The following is a 16,084-nucleotide window of genomic DNA, read 5'->3' as shown; positions in this document are numbered from 1 at the left end:
TTTCGCCAAAAAAAAAAAAAAAAACGTAAGGGGTACCACTGTAGTTTTTTTTTTCGGGCCGAATTTTTGAGTTTCGATATCTCAGCTCTGGAAGGGGCTAGAGCCTCAATTTTTGCACTCAGGTCTAAGTCTCATGGCCCTCTACCAGAATCCAGAGTTTTGGGAAGATTGGAGAAACTTAATTTTTCGCCCAAAAAAAAAAACGTAAGGGGTACCACTGTCGTTTTTTTTTCGGGCCGAATTTTTGAGTTTTGATATCTCAGCTCTGGAAGGGGCTAGAGCCTCCATTTTTGCACTCAGGTCTAAGTCTCATGGCCCTCTATCAGAATCCAGAGTTTTGGGAAAATTGGAGAAACTTAATTTTTCGCCCAAAAAAAAAAACGTAAGGGGTACCACTGTCGTTTTTTTTTTCGGGCCGAATTTTTGAGTTTCGATATCTCAGCTCTGGAAGGGGCTAGAGCCTCAATTTTTGCACTCAGGTCTAAGTCTCATGGCCCTCTATCAGAATCCAGAGTTTTGGGAAGATTGGAGAAACTTAATTTTTCGCCCAAAAAAAAAAAAACGTAAGGGGTACCACTGTCGTTTTTTTTTCGGGCCGAATTTTTGAGTTTTGATATCTCAGCTCTGGAAGGGGCTAGAGCCTCCATTTTTGCACTCAGGTCTAAGTCTCATGGCCCTCTATCAGAATCCAGAGTTTTGGGAAGATTGGAGAAACTTAATTTTTCGCCCCAAAAAAAAAACGTAAGGGGTACCACTGTCGTTTTTTTTTTTCGGGCCGAATTTTTGAGTTTCGATATCTCAGCTCTGGAAGGGGCTAGAGCCTCCATTTTTGCACTCAGGTCTAAGTCTCATGGCCCTCTATCAGAATCCAGAGTTTTGGGAAGATTGGAGAAACTTAATTTTTCACCCAAAAAAAAAAAACGTAAGGGGTACCACTGTCGTTTTTTTTTCGGGCCGAATTTTTGAGTTTTGATATCTCAGCTCTGGAAGGGGCTAGAGCCTCCATTTTTGCACTCAGGTCTAAGTCTCATGGCCCTCTATCAGAATCCAGAGTTTTGGGAAAATTGGAGAAACTTAATTTTTCGCCAAAAAAAAAAAAAAAACGTAAGGGGTACCACTGTCGTTTTTTTTTTTCGGGCCGAATTTTTGAGTTTCGATATCTCAGCTCTGGAAGGGGCTAGAGCCTCAATTTTTGCGCTCAGGTCTAAGTCTCATGGCCCTCTACCAGAATCCAGAGTTTTGGGAAGATTGGAGAAACTTAATTTTTCGCCCAAAAAAAAAAACGTAAGGGGTACCACTGTCGTTTTTTTTTCGGGCCGAATTTTTGAGTTTTGATATCTCAGCTCTGGAAGGGGCTAGAGCCTCCATTTTTGCACTCAGGTCTAAGTCTCATGGCCCTCTATCAGAATCCAGAGTTTTGGGAAAATTGGAGAAACTTAATTTTTCGCCCAAAAAAAAAAAAAAAACGTAAGGGGTACCACTGTCGTTTTTTTTTTCGGGCCGAATTTTTGAGTTTCGATATCTCAGCTCTGGAAGGGGCTAGAGCCTCCATTTTTGCACTCAGGTCTAAGTCTCATGGCCCTCTATCAGAATCCAGAGTTTTGGGAAGATTGGAGAAACTTAATTTTTCGCCCCAAAAAAAAAACGTAAGGGGTACCACTGTCGTTTTTTTTTCGGGCCGAATTTTTGAGTTTTGATATCTCAGCTCTGGAAGGGGCTAGAGCCTCAGTTTTTGCACTCAGGTCTAAGTCTCATGGCCCTCTATCAGAATCCAGAGTTTTGGGAAGATTGGAGAAACTTAATTTTTCGCCCAAAAAAAAAAAACGTAAGGGGTACCACTGTCGTTTTTTTTTTCGGGCCGAATTTTTGAGTTTCGATATCTCAGCTCTGGAAGGGGCTAGAGCCTCAATTTTTGCACTCAGGTCTAAGTCTCATGGCCCTCTATCAGAATCCAGAGTTTTGGGAAGATTGGAGAAACTTAATTTTTCGCCCAAAAAAAAAAAACGTAAGGGGTACCACTGTCGTTTTTTTTTCGGGCCGAATTTTTGAGTTTTGATATTCCAGCTCTGGAAGGGGCTAGAGCCTCCATTTTTGCACTCAGGTCTAAGTCTCATGGCCCTCTATCAGAATCCAGAGTTTTGGGAAAATTGGAGAAACTTAATTTTTCGCCAAAAAAAAACAAAAAACGTAAGGGGTACCACTGTCGTTTTTTTTTTCGGGCCGAATTTTTGAGTTTCGATATCTCAGCTCTGGAAGGGGCTAGAGCCTCCATTTTTGCACTCAGGTCTAAGTCTCATGGCCCTCTTTCAGAATCCAGAGTTTTGGGAAGATTGGAGAAACTTAATTTTTCGCCCAAAAAAAAAAACGTAAGGGGTACCACTGTCGTTTTTTTTTCGGGCCGAATTTTTGAGTTTTGATATCTCAGCTCTGGAAGGGGCTAGAGCCTCCATTTTTGTACTCAGGTCTAAGTCTCATGGCCCTCTATCAGAATCCAGAGTTTTGGGAAAATTGGAGAAACTTCAATTTTTGCAAAAAAAAAAAAAAAACGTAAGGGGTACCACTGTCGTTTTTTTTTTTCGGGCCGAATTTTTGAGTTTCGATATCTCAGCTCTGGAAGGGGCTAGAGCCTCCATTTTTGCACTCAGGTCTAAGTCTCATGGCCCTCTATCAAAATCCAGAGTTTTGGGAAGATTGGAGAAACTTAATTTTTCGCCCAAAAAAAAAACGTAAGGGGTACCACTGTCGTTTTTTTTTTCGGGCCGAATTTTTGAGTTTCGATATCTCAGCTCTGGAAGGGGCTAGAGCCTCAATTTTTGCACTCAGGTCTAAGTCTCATGGCCCTCTATCAGAATCCAGAGTTTTGGGAAGATTGGAGAAACTTAATTTTTCGCCCAAAAAAAAAAAAACGTAAGGGGTACCACTGTCGTTTTTTTTTTTCGGGCCGAATTTTTGAGTTTCGATATCTCAGCTCTGGAAGGGGCTAGAGCCTCAATTTTTGCACTCAGGTCTAAGTCTCATGGCCCTCTATCAGAATCCAGAGTTTTGGGAAGATTGGAGAAACTTAATTTTTCGCCCAAAAAAAAAAAAACGTAAGGGGTACCACTGTCGTTTTTTTTTTTTTGGCTGAATTTTTGAGTTTCGATATCTCAGCTCTGGAAGGGGCTAGAGCCTCCATTTTTGCACTCAGGTCTAAGTCTCATGGCCCTCTATCAGAACCCAGAGTTTTGGGAAGATTGGAGAAATTTAATTTTTCGCCCAAAAAAAAAAAACGTAAGGGGTACCACTGTCGTTTTTTTTTCGGGCCGAATTTTTGAGTTTCGATATCTCAGCTCTGGAAGGGGCTAGAGCCTCCATTTTTGCACTCAGGTCTAAGTCTCATGGCCATACCCGGCGCTATGGGCGGGCCTTAGGTGGCCGGGCCCGCCTACCGAGCGCCTGTGCCCCCTTCTCCATGCAATTTGCAATTAATAAGTTTTAAAAAGAAATTTATTTTAAAAATAAAAATAATGTATTGAATAACTCATGCGGAGATTCCACTCCCAAAAACGTCGACTTCAGCTGTCTTAAGAACATTAGTGGGCCAGTTATTTTTATTACTCTTCTTAAGTTGCACCAGCCCTGACACAATGCTAAATCATAAAACAGATATCAATAACATTACGATATCCTTTAATCGATTTAAATAGTTATTGATTTAGGTTTATGTGGTCGTTCAATTACGCCTTTATAATTGTATTAAACGTGAATGTAAATAATGGTCCAGGGGTAGAACTTTTGCCAAGCGTGCCAGAGATTCTGGGTTCTATCCGTTCTAATTCTGGGTTCTAATCCGTTCTAATAACATTTTTTTTTCCATCAAAACTGATTATGTTTATCAGTGGTTGTATATCAGGCACAGACAAAACATCTTCAGAACATTTTGTGTTTTAATTTCACCGTAATGAATAGAGTCTCTCCACAACTGATTGCGCGTCCGAGTGAAGACTGTGCGCAAGCCAGAAAAAAAAAACACATTAGCCTATCCGCGCCAGCGGCAACGAGCATTAATTTGAACAGTTGATTTTAAAAACACATTTCAGCGCTAGATCGTCTCTTATTTAAAAAACGAACGAAACGAATGCTCTGCTAGTTAACTGAAGATGTTTTGTTTATTTGTATTGGTACATTCGTGCCGAAATGTTTCAAAAGTGGTGGGTACAATATCGACGGTGGGGACATATCCCACCCGCAAATTACGCCTGGTACTTGAAATCGGCGTAATAGTTAGTTTTTGTCCTATAGAAAAATGTATTGGATGTCATAATTAGGCCCCCCCTACAATATTAAATGCCCGTCCATTGGTTTGTTTCTGCAGCCGGCTCTGATTCTACGTGGCATTGATTCAACAAGGTGCTGAAAGCATTCTTTGGAAATGTTGGCCCATATTGATAGGATAGCATCTTGCAGTTGATGGAGATTTGTGGGATGCACATCCAGGGCACGAAGCTCCCATTCCACCACATCCCAAAGATGCTCTATTGGGTTGAGATCTGGTGACTGTGGGGGCCATTTTAGTACAGTGAACTCATTGTCATGTTCAAGAAACCAATTTGAAACGATTTGATCTTTGTGACATGGTGCATTATCCTGCTGGAAGTAGCCATCAGAGGATGGGTACATGGTGGTCATAAAGGGATGGACATGGTCAGAAACAATGCTCAGGTAGGCCGTGGCATTTAAACAATGCCCAATTGGCACTAAGGGTCCTAAAGTGTGCCAAGAAAACATCCCCCACACCATTACACCACCACCAGCAGCCTGCACAGTGGTAACACTGGCAGATTCTGACTCTACCATCTGAATGTCACACGTGTTGTGTGTTCAAATGCTTTGTTGCATACCTCGGTTGTAACGAGTGGTTATTTCAGTCAAAGTTGCTCTTCTATCATCTTGAATCAGTCGGCCCATTCTCCTCTGACCTCTGGCATCAACAAGGCATTTTCACCCACAGGACTGCCGCATACTGGATGTTTTTCTCTTTTCACAACATTCTTTGTAAACCCTAGAAATGGTTGTGAGTGAAAATCCTAGTAACTGAGCAGATTGTGAAATACTCAGACCGGCCCGTCTGGCACCAACAACCATGCCACGCTCAAAATTACTTGCAATAGTGTCATTGATTACAAGCTGTTTAACTGACGTCTTTCCGCGGTTGAAACGCTGATTGAGCGAATCAATGTGACACGGATTTCGATAAGTTGTACTCTATCTTTTAACACACTTTCAGATGCTCATTCATGTTTATTTCACGCTGTGACTGGTATTATTAAGCCGGAAGAGAGATCAGCGCTGCTGCTTCTCCAGTGCGATCTCACGCCACAGCGCCAAAACTCTATTTATGTTTTTGAATTTCTAAAGAAAACGGACGTAATTTGAAAATTGAGACTTTGTTTCATATCAATAGTAACAAAGCCAAAGGACAAAGATTATTGCGATTTTTTTGGATGCGCGCAACCGCGATACAATGTTCCATTCATTCAAATGAAACAGGATGACTAATCGATTCTTGAGATTTAAGAATCGATATCGCTTCGTAAAAAAATGAGAATGATTAATATCGAGAAATCGATATTTATTACCCAGCCCTATTTATGTATGTAGACATATTAAGTTCAGTAATTTCAGTTAAATTGCAATGAGGATTACCTATTAATTGTCATTTAAGTGAAATTACTGAACTTGAATATATAAGCTTGATAAAGATGATCATTTTAGAAGAAAATTTCAAATGGCATTTAGAGGCTTTTGCATCTGAACTCTTCATTGCATTTTAAATAATAGAACATTTCTCAGTGATCGTAAATAAAACAAAATTCCATTTTCTCGGTTTAATGAAAACCAATAGGTCGTTATGGCAGAGGCGAATAAACATCCGGATATCTCTCCAATGGAGCGTGTTAACGCAAACGTGTAAGTTTCACGTTTGAGGGGGTTAAACCGTGACATCTACACATTTTCCAAAGTGGACTATTTAGGCTGCTTCATTAAAAATGTGACATTTAGACATTTTTTTTTTTTAGCGTGAATCGAGGCAAATGAATCCTGTTCACCTTGAAAATAATAAATGTTTTTTGCATTTTAAATATTAGACCATTTCTCAGTGATCGTCAATAAAACAAAATTCCATTTTTCTCAGTTTAATGAAAACCAATAGGTAAGATTCAGTTTAAGTGTAAGTTTCACGTTTGAGGGGGTTTAAACCGTGACATCTACGCGTTTTCAAAAGTGCACCAAAGTGATTATTTCACGTCTTGTCACGATATCGGGTTGAAGAAACATTGTTTAGGCCACTTTTGTTTGATATAATGACAACAAATTAATGCAAGTATGGAAATTGAACTCAAGTCTTCTTGATTAAAGCCCAACGCTTTATCAACTGAGCCACTGAGTCTGTTGAGTGCAAGGGTGTATTGGACTGGGTTTTATTGCAGGTTTGGTTTTATTTGTTGGAAAAATAAATATAGAAATATAATTTGACACAAGAGGGCAGTATAGCCCTATTTATGCTTCTGAGTTTAAACTAAACCGTGACATCTACACGTTTTCCAAACTGGACCAACGTGATTAGCCTATTTCACGTCTTGTCGTGATACGGGTTGGGCACTGAAGTTACAGGAGTTTCTTCCCGTTGCTAAGCAATGGAACTAGGTCGAGTATTTAAAAGGTTATGGTTAACACGGTTAACGTGGTTTAACGTCGATGTAATACGTTGTTTTTAGCGTACCTTTTGCTTAAACGAGGAGCTGGGGGACGCTGGAAAAATAGACATTTTACTCATTAGAATGTGGCATGGATCCATGCAAATGAATCATTTTCACCTTGAAAATAATAAATGTTTTTTTTTTTTTTTTTTTTGCATTTTAAATAATAGAACATTTCTCAGTGATCGTAAATAAAACAAAAAATTTTTGGTTTAATGAAAACCAATAGGTCGTTATGGCAGAGGCGAATAAACATCCGGATATCTCTCCAATGGAGCGTGTTAATGATCATAAACATTCAAATTAACAATCAATTAAATGTAAAAAAAAATGATGTATGATATAATTAACATTAACACAAGCATAAATTTAAAAAATCTAATTTAAATTAATGTAAATCATATATAGGCTAGGCCTACAAACATTAAATGAATAATAAAAAAATGAAAAAGTCATGTTTAAAAGAGATATTGTATTATTTTGCTCCTAATAAGATGGAAAATAGCAGAAAATAGTGTCTAAAAAACATAAATATTAACGATAAAAATGTACGATAATTTATAATAATATGAACATAAATACATTATAATTGATATAATTAATATTTAAGCCTAGACACATTACAATGACAAAAAACAAAATTAAAAGTCATGTTTTAGGAAACAATCATAAAATTGTATTATTTGTGTCCTAATACGATAACAAATAGCAGGAAAAGGAGTCTTAAAATCAATTTTGGGGAAGGGGAAGTGACGTATGCCATAAAGCAGTCAAATTTTGTGGTTCTTTTTGTGCTCGGGTTCCCTCCCCGAAGTTACAGAGTGCCAGTAAAAGCGATACAGACCACGTCAGGCTATGGCAGACCTGTCATTCAACCTATTGTAAGTCGATGTACCATCCGAATGGTTTGGGAAAAATATTATAAAGATTGAAAAAACTACATAGTGCTGCTTTAATACCTTTTTCACACTTTTTTTGTGTTATTTTTTTTCCACATTGTTTCCACTAATCTTTGGAAAACCTTTATTTAAAGCAAAATCACAACTGTAGATACACAATTTCATTTTTTTTTTTAAATTCAAGTTGATTCAAGATAGTAAAACGCATATTAAACATAGGCCAGAAGATTTTTTTAACAGTGAATAAAAAGGCATGACTCAAGTAGGCCTAAATAATATTCCCAGTCAAATTTCCTGCAAGATTCAAGTAAAACGAACTGTATATAAGGTCAGTTATATGTGTACCGGTAGTCCTAATAGTATCCTGCATCCTATTTCTAACGCATAGACAGTTGTACCACCCTGCTAACTGTGGATCTGAAAGGATATTCTGTTGGTCCTCGGATACTGTCTATCAGGCAGACCATTGCAAGGTGACAAATATCTCAAAAGTGCAAAACAGGAAGCACACACATTTTCTCTACAGTGTTACTCCCAGTGAAGACATTCAATAACCCATTTCCACAGCAGCTTATATTTCGGGGATTGCGTTCTTGTCTGCCAAGACCATCAACACGTTCAACCTAAATATGGGGGATGTTTATAGGCTACTATTCTTAAAGGTGCATTCAGTGTTTTTTTGTTGCTTATTTGTTGAGTTTTTATAAAAGTCATCTGAATTGCATTGTGCACACAGGCGTAATTCATTCCATTGTGATGTCTAACGTCCATTGTGGTACAGGTACAGGTACAAAAAAACATTTAAAGAGGCACTATGCAGTTTTTGTTTTACCTTAAAGGAGTAGTTCACTTTAAAAAAAAAAAACTTTTGCTTATAATTTACTTGTTCATGTCATTCTTTCTTCAGTCGAAAAGAAATTAAAATTTTTTGATGAAAACATTCCAGGATTTTTCTCCAAATAATGGACTTCAATGGGAACCAAACGGTTGAAGGTCCAAAAGACAGTTTTAGTGCAAACTGAAAACTGTTGAAAGGGCTTTAAACAATTTCAAACAATGAATAAGAGTCTTATCAAGCGAAACAATCGCTCATTTAAAAAAACAAAAAAAAAACAAAGTTTAAGTTTTTTTTAAGCTCAAATGGTCGCCTTGCTCTGTTCTGTGATGCGTGTTCGTGACTCTCCTGTTCAAACTCATTCATCAAAATGAACAAATCTTTTTCCGAGTCAATTCGTTCATTTCGTTCGTTTGAATCAACCAAATTAGATGAACGAGTTAGATGAACGAGTTTGAACAAGAGAGTCACGATTTGCATTACACAACAGAGCAAGGCGACCATTTGTGCTTATAAAACTTAAACTGTGTTTTTTTTATATATAAATATGAGCGATCGTTTTGCTTGATAAGACCCTTATTCATCGTCTGGAATCGTTTAAAGCCCTTTGAACAGTTTGCAGTTTGTACTGAAACTGTCTTTTGGACCTTGAACCATTTGGTTCCCATTGAAGTCCATTATATGGAGAAAAATCCTGGAATGTTTTCATCAAAAACCTTAATTTCTTTTCAACTGACATGGATATCTTGGATGTGTGTAGTTTGTGTGCAGATGTGGAGTCTACGAGGAAAGACATTTGTATAGTTAGAAGTGTCTTTTATCTGATGAACTCATGGGCTTCATGCGTGAAGCACCAGCAGAGCAAATTTTAGAGTGTACATAGACCATTCTTGCACATGAAATGTGTCTCTTTTATTACCTATGCCTGTAATGGAATAGGTAGGGCCCCCTGAATGTGTTTTCCATATGATTCCGTTTGCATGCTCCTACTATAAATAATTTATATTGGCTTTAAGTGGAATTAGTGCAGGTTTTCATCGTCAGCAGAGCCACTGATACCGTGAGAGTGGGCGCTTACTTGAATATCCCTGTGTTTATTGAAGGGTCAGATGAGCTACTTCTACAATGACAAAGGTGGGAATTCCAACACCTCTAAATTGGTGTATTTCTATTTGCATGGAATTCTACACACACTCTATAAGCTATATTATGCAGTTTGAGACTTAAGTGGATGAAGAAATTTTATTCTGCAATGAAGCCTATGGCTATATTTCGCATTGTGCCAGTTATTCTCATTATGTTCATATTTCACCTGAATGATTAAATTGTTTACATAACATTTAATAATAATATATCAACATAAAAATAACATTTTAAATATTACATTTTCCTCCCCAATTTATAATGAGAATTTTTATCAATAACAGAAAAGCTATTTCCCCAATAGGTTTATATTTGAAGAGTTCAGATGGAAAAGCCTCTAAATGGCATTTGAAATTTTCTTCTTTAATGATGATTTTTATCAAACTTGTATATTTAAGTTCAGTAATTTCACTTAAATAACAATTAATAGGTAATTATCATTGCCATTTAAGTGAAATCACTGAACTTAAATATACAAGCTTGATAAAAATGATCATTCTAGAAGAAAATTTCAAATGGCATTTTTGCAGGATTTTGCATCTCTTAGCAAAGCAAAGAAAAAGGCATAAAGAAATGAAGAGTTCAGATGCAAAAGCCTCTAAATGCCATTTGAAATTTTCTTCTTTAATGATGATTTTTTATCAAACTTGTATATTTAAGTTCAGTAATTTCACTTAAATAACAATTAATAGGTAATTATCATTGCCATTTAATTTTGCATTTTTGATTTTGCATCTGAACTCTTCATTTCTTTATGCCTTTTTCTTTGCTTCGTTTGACTTTGGGGTAGAATAGGACATGATCTTGACAGGTTTTATAGAATTTAGTTTGCAAACAACAGGCTCCTATACAGTAACAAAATGTAAACTTTATTGCAGATTGACATCTCTATTTTTCAGATTAACAGAAGACAGAAAAGTTGAATGGCAGAGTCATATGTTATATGCACATTGCTGATTGACTTGTGGCACCTGATGTCTAAACAAACCCATCAGAGATTGCTCAGCAGGGAACTTTTCAGAATATAATTTTCATAGTGTAGCATTTTAATATAAAATACAAGCAAAACAAGGCTCCAAAACACCATTCTATATAAGATCATCACAATTAGTCTCTTCTGTAAATGCTCAAATGAAAAGAGCATCAAGAGATTAAGACGTTAACAGTGCGCTGGGGCGTAAGACATTTTCTTTCTTTTGGATTTGATATCTTTGACCTGAGAAACCTGCAGATACAGTAAACATTCAAAATCACAGTGATGATTAAGAGGACATTCCCAGTAGGCCACACGTATCAGGTGATACTGATCAAGTTCTCCTCTCTGCACTGTAGATTCACATGATGGTGATTGTGATTTAGTGTTTTAGCACAGGGACCAATGCTCCAAGGTTGGACCTTGTCAAGACACAAGAGATTCACAAGCTGAGTAGCAGCACATCTATCAAATTATTTTAAAAGTTCATCTGGATTTTGCCAAAGTGCCCCTATTATGATTTTTTTCGAATATTGCAATTTGTGAAAGGTCTCCAAAGTTGTCTCCTAAAAGAAAGAATCGATTCGGAAGTGCCAAAAAAAGTCTCACTTACTGTTACAAAACCCATGGTCCTCATTGGCTGCCTGCGAACATCTACTTTGACCCTCAAACACTGTAGTTCTCGCTGAGGCCTGGAAATGCTGTTTTCTACTTTGCGATGGCACATCCACTTTGCCTCCACATCTAAAAGATGAGGGCTCGTGCACAAATCATTACAGTAAAATCAACAAAATCGTTACTGTCCGAATCACTACATGTGTACATGGAGCATTGCATTCTGATTACAATCGATTTAAAAATACAATCCAAATGAAAATGCTGCTTGAAAACACCTCAATTGAAATTAAAATGCACAAACTGATTGCAATTGAAATAGGTTTGGGTGGGGAAAAATCTTTTTCAAATCCATTCTATAGGTAAAAGATTGGACTGAAAACCGAAATCAGAGCAGAGTAGACCAATCACAACAAACTGGGCCATCTGACCAATCACAACAGAGTAGACCAATCACAATAGACTGGGACATCTTACCAATCAGAGCATAGTAGACCAATCACAACAGCCTGGGCCATCTGACCAATCAGAAAAGAGTATTCCAATCACAACAGATTGGGTCATCTGACCAATTACAATAGACTGGGACATCTGACCAATCAGAACAGAGTAGACCAATCACAAAAGGCAGGGCCATCTGACCAATCAGAAAAGAGTATTCCAGTCATAACAGATTGGGTCATCTGACCAATTACAATAGACTGGGCCATCTGACCAATCAGAAAAGAGTATTCCAATCACAACAGACTGGGTCATCTGACCAATTACAACAGACTGATACATCTGACCAATCACAACAGAGCAGACCAATCACAACAGACTGGGACATCTGACCAATCAGAGCACAGTAGACCAATCACAACAGACTGGGCCATCTGACCAATCAGAAAAGAGTATTCCGATCACAACAGACTGGGTCATCTGACCAATTACAACAGAGTAGACCAATCACAACAGACTGTGACATCTGACCAATCAGAGCACAGTAGACCAATCACAACAGACTGGGACATCTGACCAATCAGAGCACAGTAGACCAATCACAACAGACTGGGCCATCTGACCAATCAGAAAAGAGTATTCCGATCACAACAGACTGGGTCATCTGACCAATTACAACAGAGTAGACCAATCACAACAGACTGTGACATCTGACCAATCAGAGCACAGTAGACCAATCACAACAGACTGGGCCATCTGACCAATCAGAAAAGAGTATTCCAATCACAATAGACTGGGTCATCTGACCAATCACAACAGACTGGGTCATCTGACCTATCACAACAGACTGGGACATCTGACTAATCACAACAGAATAGACGAATCACAACAGACTGGGACATCTGACCAATCACAACAGACTACATCATCTGACCAGTCCGAGCAGAGTAGGCTCTCGGAAAGGAGGGGTTTAGGACTCAACCCTTGAGTGAGCCGTTTCAGACAATGTGAGAAAAGAGCTGATGCTGCAATGTATATTATGAGGAAATTAAAGTGTTTTTGACCTTGGATGCATGTAACCCGATTGTAGGAGACCTCCAAAAGAATTTAGGAACCTTTAATATTGCATAATAGGAGCACTTTAAACCACAATTCTACAGGACAAATGTTGCCCTCAGGCTGTAAAATCATTTGTAATGGTGGAATTCAGCTTTCTAACAATTAGCAACTATATTTCATAAAACCAGGTATTTTAAACATGACCACAAAATGTACAAATGCCGCTACAATCATCAATGTTCTTCTAGAGTTAAGGCAGACGTCGTCAACGAATGATCAAGTTTAGTCTGAAGTGATATAAATACAAAACTCTACTTCTACCTTCAATAATGTCCTACAGTTTGAATTAATGAATATCTAGAAATACCATATTGGTTAATCTGGTCAATTGTAAGAATCTAAACAAATAATTTTTAAAATCAGCATAATATCAAAATCTCTCAAAAACAACCATTATGAAGAAACAATTTGTCCTTTTGAGTTCTGCATTGAAACTAAGACTGTACAGCAATGAAAAAAATGTCTTTAACATCGGCTCATATTCTAGTACTATTGATTGATCTTCAATATTTGTGTATATGTAGTAAAAAAATGATTGTGCTATTCACGTTAAAAGCCCTTAATTTCAGTCTCCTCAATCAATAAGTGCTTCTCTCACAGTTCATGCTAAAAAAAAAAAAAAACACCACAAGAACTTGAGGTACAGTTAAAACATTACAAACTACAGCAAATATTCAGCAAAGTTCAAGTAAAAACCCAGCTGAGATGAGTGATGTTTAAGGTTTTTTCATCTTCATCCATTTAGCGCATTGGTTTGTCCTTGTAGAGTCTTTCTCAATTTCCATTCGATTGTTTGGTCTTCGTAAAATTCCATTGATTGTTTTTAAGCAAAGGGTTTGATTTCTAGCTCCATATCATGATAACAATTTAACTTTAAGAGGCTGTAAGATTTTCATAAATTTATCAAATGTAAACCGGCGTTCTGAAGAAGTAAAAATCCCCCCTCCCCCTCCAAAAAAAAAATCTCATGAAATAAAACAAGTAGTGAAGAAAACGAGAGAGATCTAAAAATCATGAGAAAATATAAATCACTTTGATTTTTAAAGTGCAAATGTAAAATTATCTTCTACCTAATCTCAAGATTCCTTGAGACACAGATAATGGTCTTTATGGAAAGTGCAATTTGAGATCAGCACAAGTCGTAAGTAAGCCTCAGGATCTCCGTCGTACAAAAACTGGCACGTCCCCAAGGCCGACCGGGTAACTTTCCAGAAACGTCCCTCCATCAAACACTTGAGCATTGTTAGTGTCCTGCCACTGAAAGGCACTCTCTGGCAGGTAAATGTCTCTTTGTAAAGCTCCTTTCTCTGTAACCGGAGCAACAAGAACCTAGAAAAAAAGGAGAACAACTTTAAAGGGGTGGTTCAGGATTTTGGACATCAGGTCTCATTTCCAAGTACAGTCCGTTCTCATCCCAAGACGTCATCTAACTGACACTTTTGACCATACGTCAACATCCGACGTTTTAGGGCCCTTTAACGTCAGTTAGATGACGCTATCTAACCTTGACCCTACCCGAGACCTAGACCTACCCGCATCATCTAACTGACGCTAAAGTTAAAGAGTCAGTTAGATGACGCCCTAGGATAGCGTCATCTAACTGATGTTAAAGCGTCGGAAAGCGTCAGTTAGATGACGTCTTGGGATGAGAATGTGTTGCCAAATTAGCCTTAGTGTTATTTATCAGTGGAGACAGTTTTCAAACATTTTTATCCAGTCATTCCAGTTGCATAGTTCGCCGGTGCTAGACTAGCGCGAGTCAACAGTATCGGCTAGCCTGCCAATAAAAACAGTTTTACCCACTCCACAGTACACCAAAAGTAAATAAATTGTAACGCCAGACTATCTTGAAATAAAATTGAGTACACAATTCTTATGCAATTTTGTGAATTCTTTATGCTTTAGTTATTCACTGTCCATGATTTAGTGCAATATTGCAGAAAGAGCAGAAAAGGGGCTTTCGTACCCGGTAGTTCTAGGAACTTGGTTATAGCAACTATCCACCAGAGTGGTTCCCAGAGAGCTAATGGTTCCCCCACTGCACGTTTTCTTTGTCTCCCTTATCAAACACACCTGATTCAAATCATCAGCTCATTATCATATGAGCTGATGAGTATGAATCAGGTGTGTTTGATTAAACGTGCAGTGTTGATGGGTCCTCCAGGACAGGTTTTAGAACCACTGCGCTATAGGAACATTTTCCTGATTGCGTTTGACCTATGGCTAAGCCACGCCCCCTCCAGTCACTCGGACACACAGTCAACATTCGGGGACAGGTACTATGGCAGCTGTCACAGTAAGAGACATTTCACAGGACTCGATGAAAAGCTTCATCTCCAGGCAAAAATGTAGTGATGGGGACGAGACCGCCTATGCCGAGTCCGAATCAAGACCGAGTCTTTGAAGGGTCGAGTCCAAGTCGAGACAGAGTCCGTTGGTTTTCAAATACAGTCTAGTCTGAGTAAAGACAAAGTCTTTGAAGGGTCGAGTCCAGGCAAAAATGTTGTGATGGGGACGAGACCGCCTATGCCGAGTCCGAATCAAGACCGAGTCTTTGAAGGGTCGAGTCCAAGTCGAGACAGAGTCCGTTGGTTTTCAAATACAGTCTAGTCTGAGTAAAGACAAAGTCTTTGAAGGGTCGAGTCCAGGCAAAAATGTTGTGATGGGGACGAGACCGCCTATGCCGAGTCCGAATCAAGACCGAGTCTTTGAAGGGTCGAGTCCAAGTCGAGACAGAGTCCGTTGGTTTTCAAATACAGTCTAGTCTGAGTAAAGACAAAGTCTTTGAAGGGTCGAGTCCAGGCAAAAATGTAGTGATGGGGACGAGACCGCCTATGCCGAGTCCGAATCAAGACCGAGTCTTTGAAGGGTCGAGTCCAAGTCGAGACAGAGTCCGTTGGTTTTCAAATACAGTCTAGTCTGAGTAAAGACAAAGTCTTTGAAGGGTCGAGTCCAGGCAAAAATGTAGTGATGGGGACGAGACCGCCTATGCCGAGTCCGAATCAAGACCGAGTCTTTGAAGGGTCGAGTCCAAGTCGAGACAGAGTCCGTTGGTTTTTGAAATACAGTCTAGTCCGAGTCAAGACAGAGTCTCTGAAGGGTCGAGTCTGAGTCGAGGCCGATTCCGTTGGTTTTCAAATACAGTCGAGTCCGAGTCAAGACCGAGTCTTTAAAGGGTCGAGTCCGATTCGAGACCGAGTCCGTTTGTTTTCAAATACAGTCGAGTCAGAGCCAAGACCGAGTCTTTGAAGGGTCGAGTCCGAGTTGAGACCAAGTATGTTGCTTTTCAAATACAGTCGAGTCCGAGCCAAGACTGAGT

The 16,084-nt window shown here is 38.7% G+C and overlaps 1 protein-coding gene across 1 annotated transcript in view; it reads right to left on the bottom strand.

Annotated features, from left to right (window-relative positions):
* Positions 1 to 10,465: 10,465 nt before the first annotated feature.
* Positions 10,466 to 16,084, bottom strand: part of LOC120473328 (SITS-binding protein) — a 75,543-nt gene continuing 69,924 nt past the window's right edge. The window contains exon 10 of the mRNA XM_039663114.2: positions 10,466 to 14,094. Within this exon, the coding sequence (XP_039519048.2) occupies positions 13,918 to 14,094 (177 nt within the window). The 3' untranslated portion in view covers positions 10,466 to 13,917. The remainder of the gene's footprint in view (positions 14,095 to 16,084) is intronic.

The sequence above is a fragment of the Pimephales promelas genome, chromosome 25 (genome assembly GCF_988280905.1).
Source record: "Pimephales promelas chromosome 25, fPimPro1.hap1.1, whole genome shotgun sequence".
Lineage (NCBI taxonomy): Eukaryota > Metazoa > Chordata > Actinopteri > Cypriniformes > Leuciscidae > Pimephales > Pimephales promelas.
The sequence above is the reverse complement of the archived record's forward strand: the minus strand, read 5'-3'. Positions and strand labels throughout refer to the sequence as shown.